This window comes from Lactuca saligna, chromosome 2, assembly GCF_052625555.1.
Source record: "Lactuca saligna cultivar CGN05327 chromosome 2, ASM5262555v1, whole genome shotgun sequence".
Taxonomy (NCBI): domain Eukaryota; kingdom Viridiplantae; phylum Streptophyta; class Magnoliopsida; order Asterales; family Asteraceae; genus Lactuca; species Lactuca saligna.
The window spans coordinates 149566793-149575435 of record NC_136418.1 but is presented as its reverse complement, the minus strand read 5'-3'; the positions used below and the strand labels follow the sequence as shown (position 1 = coordinate 149575435).

The 8643-nt window shown below is 30.9% G+C and overlaps 1 protein-coding gene across 1 annotated transcript; it reads left to right on the top strand.

Annotated features, from left to right (window-relative positions):
• The first annotated feature begins 7005 nt into the window (after positions 1-7005).
• LOC145032034 (caffeoyl-CoA O-methyltransferase-like) lies at positions 7006-8228 on the top strand. The gene is made up of 3 exons (XM_078980702.1): positions 7006-7242; positions 7336-7612; positions 7715-8228. Exons 1-3 carry the CDS (start codon positions 7079-7081, stop codon positions 8006-8008), a joined length of 735 nt encoding a protein of 244 aa, XP_078836828.1. The 5' UTR covers positions 7006-7078; the 3' UTR covers positions 8009-8228.
• The last annotated feature ends 415 nt before the right edge of the window (positions 8229-8643 follow it).

Below are 8643 nucleotides of genomic sequence, written 5' to 3'. Positions count from 1 at the left end.
TTTATCATTAACTCAAAGTCTACTTTCATGATCTATAAAGTAATGAACCACTTTAAACACCTCACTAAATTACAGCCTAGACATCATCCCTGTAATTAGATCAGTCAGTATAACGACTTTGAATCACTCATAAATTTTGTTTATTGGTTCATAATAACAATAATGAACTTAAACATAAGTTATACTTAAAGTAGGGTAAGCATAACTCACTTACAAGAGGGTTTAGCGAGGAACCAGGCTCTACGCAGACAGAACTTTTGAGCCGAAAGCTCTTCTTCTTAGGGCCTTCTAGTGCTCTGGGACTCGCTTCTAGCACCTATGAGATGCTGGAGAAAAATTTAGAAGGCTTGAGGTGTTTGGAAGATAAGGGTTGAGACAGGTGTGAAGAAATGAAATGATTTGTGACTCTATTTATAGGCTGGAGAATTGGGTTACATGGGGCGTAACTTTGATTTACGTTGTGTGTACTGCAGTACGCGGGGCGTACTATGTTGGCCGTACTGGTGCCAGGTGTCGCAGTCCGGTGTGAAGGCGTGTGAGGAAGTAGTGGCTGAGATTACGCCACGTGTCACCTTCGTAACTTAATATAAAATTAATTATATTCTAAAATCCGTAACCTTCGCATACGAGCCGTGTTTTTAACATTCTTTATTTTTACGCATATGTAGCGATGTGATCTACAACTTTCATTTAGACTCCTTCGCCTAATTTTGATTTTATTTTTAAAGTTATATTTTAACAGGCTTAGACAGTTAAAATCTATTAAAAATTCATAACTTTGTCACCCAACATCCGTTTTCGTCTGTCTTTATATCGTTGAGCTCCTATTAATGAGATCTTCAATTCTCGCTTAGATTGTGTCGGCTAAAAATAAATCGATCTAAAATTCAACTTCCGGACTGTATATTATTATGCTAAATCTTAGACTAATCATAACTTCATCTAACAAAATCAGATTTGGACATTCTTTTTATATATGTACTCGGTTTAACGTATACTACGACTTTCGTTCAGATTGCTAAGGATAAAAATTTATTTATCAAAAAATTCACTTTTTACGATACTCTGTGTCGTACCGGTTTTGTCGCAAAACTTCAACGAGTCATAACTTCTTCGTTATAAGTCGGATTTCAGTGTTCCTTATATCCCCGAAATCCTTGTTATGACTACTTCAACTTTCTTTAAAGATATTTGGTCAAATCAACATTCTATTTTTGATGCATATTTTTTTATTATTTATTATATCGTTATAAACATATGTATTGCACATAAATCACATAATACTCAAATAATTCATCTTCGTTGCTTCAAAATAGGTTAAAATTATTAAACCTAACTATTACATCATTATAATAATGCTTAGCCAGAAACACCTGCGTTACAATATATATATATATATATATATATATATATATATATATATATATATATATATATATATATATATATATATGTTATTAAACTAGAGTGAAAAAACCAAAGTACATTGCTAATTCATCGATTTTTTATGACGTCTCACATGTTTGTTAAAGAGTTGTGTTGGTTTATTAGAAAAGAAACAAAAATCACCACTTTCAACATTGTACCTTGATTTAGTTCCTCCAATAAATTTGAGTTCTCCTAACTTTTGATTTCACATGAAATTGAGTTTTGGTCTAAATTAATAATTCAAATCAAGAAAGGAATGAAATAAGATTAATGATATTGTACTTAGGCATGGCTATTATTGAAAATATCCAAAATCACAACATAAAAAAAAACATCTAAAGAAGCCAATAAAACGATATAAACTCACATAATAAATATTTATCCTTCTCAAGCATGCATATGATAAAACAAAACTATGTTGCTCCAAAAAGTACAAATGAATACATTTATAACCAAAAAAATAATGTCTAACCGCAAATTATAATGAACATAGTGAACCTTATACAACAGTTTAATATAACTTGTCTTGACTTAAGAATCTATCTATGTCTCTCAGATTTCATTCATGAAGCAGATGGTGATTGATCAAATCACCCAAATACCGTATAATACAAACCTACACACTCATCAAGTTCCCTTTAAGTATTTCAAAAATTAATCGATAAAGTTTTAAAAATGAATCTTCACAAATATGCCTTAAATGATTATCGCCTTGTGTAAAAATACTCGCATACTATAAGACTAGTACTAACTAAACTACCACCTTACTCGAACGAAGGCTTGCTCATATAAAAGATGAAACACTAAAGAAATAAAAAACATCAAACCAAATGTCGTACAGCCTAAAAGCCTTATGATATCAAATGCACCAAATTATTATCTAAAATCAAATGCTTTGAACAAGCCAAACAATATTCAAACTAATACTACATTACCTTAAACCCTCTCTTCCCGACGTAAACATGTTTGTATATACAGGGCATGAAGATCAAAAATCGAAGTTACATATATATATATATATATATATATATATATATATATATATATGGTTCACAAGAGATTCTCTCTCTCTCTCTCTCTCTATATATATATATATATATATATATATATATATATATATATATATATACTTGTTGTTTACCCGCGCCAAACGCCGGGCGACAAAGAGTTTCTTTTGGAAGTTAGTTTTAATGTGATGATTGTGTGATGTGTTAGACGTGAGCTATTCATTGTGGTCTTTTGGTAAACCATTTTGTGTCGAATAGTTCATTTCAGCGGATAGTTTCTAGCTAGGTGCATAGTCATACAATACGACAGAAGTTGAGTATACATTTGGAATTTCATCTAATAGTTCATACTTGATTTTACAATATATAGATTACAACAATTTGCAATCATGTAAGTTTGTGTATTTATAACATGTCCAATATATACTACACCAAACTGCAATCATGTTGCTTCATCTGCTAGCACTGCATTAAACATCAAATGAGCATATAAGATATATAATTAAAGAACTTGTAAAATAATAAGTTGTTGATTATACCTTGTTAATCACATAAAACTTCTTTGTACACAACAATTAATGTATAGATTCCATCATCATCAAACGTTTTTTTCGGCTTTACTAATATCTTAGTATTGACACGTGACATTCCTCTAGACAACACCACATAAAGTTGGTCATGTGAGAATATCGATTCTGGTAGATAAATACTTATGTTTGGAATTGTTTATCCTTGATCTTTATTGATTGTCATAGAGAAACTAAAGTGAATTGAAACTGCTTTCTCTTTAGTTTGAATGGGAACATCTCATCATCAGATGGACATAGATAAATTCTTGGTAAAAACACTCTTTTTCCAACATGTTGACCAAAAACTATCTCTACATCAATGAAATTTTGTTGGAAAGCTCGACATATCAATCTGGTGTCATTACATAACTCATTTGAGGGATCGATATTTTGCAAAAGTATCACTGGGCACCCGGTTTTTAACCGAAGATAATGTGGGGGTATACCAGAATTAATCACATTATTATAATATTTTAATTAAGATACTATAAGACTAAAAATACTAACATTAACAAATTGATATCATATCATAAATACTACACATTAACACATATACTAAAATAATTTAAAAATCAATTTAATAATTGTCATAAGCCGTACCAAAAATATATTAAATCATACCCAAAATAATTAAAAATATTTCTTGCAATTTACCCTTTAAATAATACACATCCAAACCACATACCTCGACCATAAGAAGATTCTTACAGAGGGTCCCACTTCCTTTACGGAAGACTTCATCAGGAGGCATTGGTATTATAGTTGCAAGGGAGAAAATGAAGGGATGAAAATAAGTCATATACAAGTAGTATGTAGACACAACATCAGATACTGAATATGAAGCCATCATCTAAAAGAAGCCAAGTTTTTTTCCCCAAAAAATGGAACATATAAGAATCATTCTAAATAATTAAATATGTACCATAGAAATAGGATTATTTCTACAAATGTATACATGTGGTTTTTGCATTGCAAAATGAACCATATCTTCAAGATTTACCTCCAATGGAGCCCAAATTGCAGCATAAGAGTGATAAACTAAAATTTAATCTTAAGGCGCTAAAAAGAAGAAAAGATAAGAGTAAAATGTATTTTTTGGTCCTTGTGATTTCTTAATTTTTTTTGGTTTTGGTCATTTTTTTGTTCTTTTTCAAGTTTCATTCAGTTTGGGTTACTCTCACTTACACCATGAATTCAAATCCATTAAGCATGTTCATCTTCTTTGCACACAAGGGCTATTTGGCCATTTTTTTCTCTATTTAACACATTGCCACCACTCGTATCTTAGATTAAAAAATAGCATAGAAATATATCTTTTACTCTGTCCTTGAAATGATCAAAACTTTAAAATTATTTAATAATCTTTTAAAATATTACACTGTATATTAAATATATATTAAGACCATATATGTTGGTCCATTACTCCAACACGCCTTTTCTCGTTATATTTTTCAAAGAAGGAAAAGCTAACCAAATGTAGCAAAAGGTCAATGAAGTAACTTGGTCAAATAGATTATTTTCCAATGACCAATGGCATGGAATAGGTTGAGAGTTTTCATCCCTACCAAATGTTATAAAAATAACCATCATCCAAGGTATTGTTAGAAAAGCCTTTTGAATATTTTTTTTTCAATTAGAGTGTACATAATATTGATAGGAGCTCTGTCCATGGAAGAAACCCTTCTTTGGAAAACTCTAGATTGAAGTTTCTAGTAACTATAAAGTTCAACATAGTTCAAAAGAATAATATTAATGAAGTTGTGAGAATAATTCAACGATTGCATTTTGATAGGGAATGTGAAAATCTAAAAAAACTACCTTTATGCTTGAGGAATCTTTATCTAGCTTCATCTTTCAGGTCAACTATTCTAGACATAAGGTATAAGCGGGGATGCAGACGCCGGTGAAGGTAACGACGACGTCGGGAGGGTGGCGATAGCGACGACTTTAGGAGGGTGGTGGCAATGGACGCCTATCGGAGATTGAAGAAAGTAAGACGGTAGACGGAATAGATTTTGAAGAAATGACGACTGAAAGTGGGTAGAGGATCTTAGGATTTACCACAGACATAGGAGAAGCTACGGTCGTACGTTACGATGATACGTACGTGTATACGTTTACATTGTAAGCTTAATAGGATTGTAGATGGTGTTATAAAATGTATACCTCTTAATTTTCAAGATATGAACAATATGCTTATATATATATATATATATATATATATATATATATATATATATATATATATATATTTAGAGAGAGAGAGAGAGAGTGAGTCAAAATCTCTTGTGAATCAGTAGTATCCCGCGAACCTTATTATGATGCGAACTCATTGCCGAATAATTTTTTCAAAAAAAAGGTGACTTAATGCTTTTGCTAGCTCTTATTTAAGTGTTTTCATAATTATATTTTAATAAATGTGCACATATAAAACAAGCATATATGCATAAAAGTAAGTGTATTTTTTATGTATGTTAGAAACAAAAATGCATATATGAAACCTTCCTATATATGCACCCATTTTTAAGATTTATTTTACCAAAACACTTAAGTATGAGCAACCTAATGCATTAAGTCGATTTTTGAAAAAGAATATTGGACAAAATAATACGCAAGATTAGAAGGGTTTGCGGGATAATATGGGTTGGCAAAAGATTTTAACCTTGTATATATGTGTAGTAAATCGGGATTGTCAAACCTTAGATAGATCTTATGATGTAGTAACATGCTTTTAGCTTGCTTAATTTGTTATAGACTTCCACTTTTATTTTTTTTATTTTTTTGGCTACTATCTATTTAGCTTGGTGTTTATAAACTTTTTAGATTTTCTAAAAAGATTATATCTAACACCTAATTACCACAAGGAACTCTTTAAGAATTAGATTCTTGATCAGATTCTAATTCAGAATGAACTATGATTTGATTGTCAAAATCTATGGAAACTAGAAGTTAATTATATCCTTAAGACCTTGACATATCTTATTATAGGGAGGACTAAATTCCACAAAATAATAATAATAATAATAATAAAATAAAATAATAAAACCGGACAAACCTATAATAAGTTCAATACTATTGAGAGAATAAGAAAAAGTTTCAATATCATATGGCCAAACTTAATTAAAGAAATTTAATAAAAAAATTAAATGGCATAAATGTAATGAATACGAAATTATAATGTGCTCGTTCAAAAAAGAAAAAAAAAACTTTTATAATCACTAAATGAATATAATAAATTAGGTTTTGTAATATTAATTTTTTTCTAAATATGTTTAGTTGAATTTTATAGATTTCAAAGTATTATACAAAAAATAATAATAATAATAATAATAATAATAATAATAATAATAATAATAATAATGTATAAAAGATAAAATAATAAGTTGGTAATACATAAAACTCTATAGAACTCATACATTAAAAATGTATTAGAGTATCACAAGGGTCATAGTATCATAATATCTAATATCTAATACAAATGAATTAACCGGTATTTTCTTGAATCATCATGGTCATATTTAAACTATGCAGAAGTGATAATGTTTAAATATCAAGTAAAATATATGAGAGCATATTACTTTTTATTTTGCTTGTCATATACGACATTCAATTTAATATCTATTTTTCACATAATTTCCGTAACTTTAGAGTTTATAGATTTAGGAAACATTGGAGTTACTAATGGGGCAGGAGCTTTAACCTTCTAGCCGCTCGCTAACTGATTAAAATCAGAAATAATTCCACTAATCCACTACTCAATGTAAGTTACGCAATCTCCATCTAATTAACAACGTCCAAGGCTTTAAAAGGAACAAATGAAGTCAGCATGATATAATAATATCAAATAAAGGAGCTTACCAACTCCTGAGTATTGACTCGACTTGTCCATGTTGGTTGGCCAAGTCAACATGTTGATCACCCACTATCGAAAGGACCATGCCACCACCTTCCTCGGTCATAATTCACCAACTCCCTTCCCTATATATTTCGAAAAGTTTTCTCCTTTCATCTCAGGTTCACTTTTACAGCCTATTATAATACCTACTAACATTTCACGCACCAATATCCATCCGAATGGCGGCTACCGGAGAAGCTCAACCCGCAAAACACCAAGAAGTTGGCCACAAGAGCCTCCTTCAAAGCGACGCTCTCTATCAATACATTCTGGAAACCAGCGTTTACCCGAGAGAGCCAGAATCCATGAAAGAGCTACGTGAGGTCACTGCTAAACACCCATGGTAAGTGCCTTAACTCACCCAAAGTTTACTATATACAGAATATTTATGGATTCATTTTTCTAAATCTTTTGCTGCTTATCATTTGACATATAGGAATCTTATGACGACATCTGCGGATGAAGGGCAATTTTTGAATCTACTGCTCAAACTCATAAATGCCAAGAACACGATGGAGATTGGTGTTTACACTGGTTATTCCCTTCTTTCTACGGCCCTTGCTCTCCCAGAGGATGGAAAGATATTGGCTTTGGACATAAACCGTGAAAATTATGAAATTGGCCTTCCGATCATCGAGAAAGCCGGTGTTGCACACAAGATTGATTTTAGAGAAGGCCCTGCTCTTCCTCTTCTTGATGAAATGGTCAATGATGTAAGTACTTACAAACATATAAAAGATATTGTTTTTTTTTTTTAATATATATTTTCTCCAAATTATGAAAACTCATTTTGCTTTGCACATTTTGAACTACAGGTGAAACTTCATGGATCGTTTGATTTTATTTTTGTGGATGCTGATAAAGACAACTATCTTAACTACCACAAAAGGTTAATTGACCTTATCAAAATTGGAGGTGTCATTGGCTACGACAACACCCTTTGGAACGGTTCTTTAGTGGCCCCACCAGATGCACCACTCAGGAAGTATGTTAGATATTACAGAGATTTCGTGTTAGAGCTTAACAAGGCACTGGCCGTTGATCCGAGGGTGGAGATTTGCCAACTTCCGGTCGGCGATGGAATCACTTTGTGTCGTCGTATAAGTTAATCACATATCACGGATAAACTTTCGTACACATACAACTGTTCTTTTTTTCTTTTTTGAGATTCGTACGTGTATGCAAGTCTTGTAAGAGAACGAGGGTTTTAATATTGTGCTTCTCTGAGACAGTTTATAGCAATAATTTTTGTTAAAATTGCCTCTTTTGGAGAGAGCAATTGTGTTTCGTAAAAACGAAAAAGAGCAATGAACTTTTTTGTTTTTGACACATACATAGACAACCATACACAACACATACACAAAACAAAGTCACAGATTATGTAAAGAAAGTCGCAAAGTCACAATATTATGTATAACATTGTATTTTGAAAACCCTTATAACTATAGCCGGACATTAGTTAAAAAGGATTACAAACAATCATAAATAAAAATGCATATTGACTGGGGAAAACGAATATTTAAAAGACAGTAATTCTTATATCTTTTCCTAGCCTACAATATACATGAAAGCGATTATGTAAAACAAACAGAAAACGAAGTTGAAAAAAAACAAAAAAAAAAAAAAAAAAAAAAAAAAAAAAAAAAAAAAAAAAAAACAACAACTTTTATAAAGGAAAATCTAAATAAGAATAAACATAAAAGTGAATATGTAAAAATACTAATTCTCCAAAAAAAAAAAATGT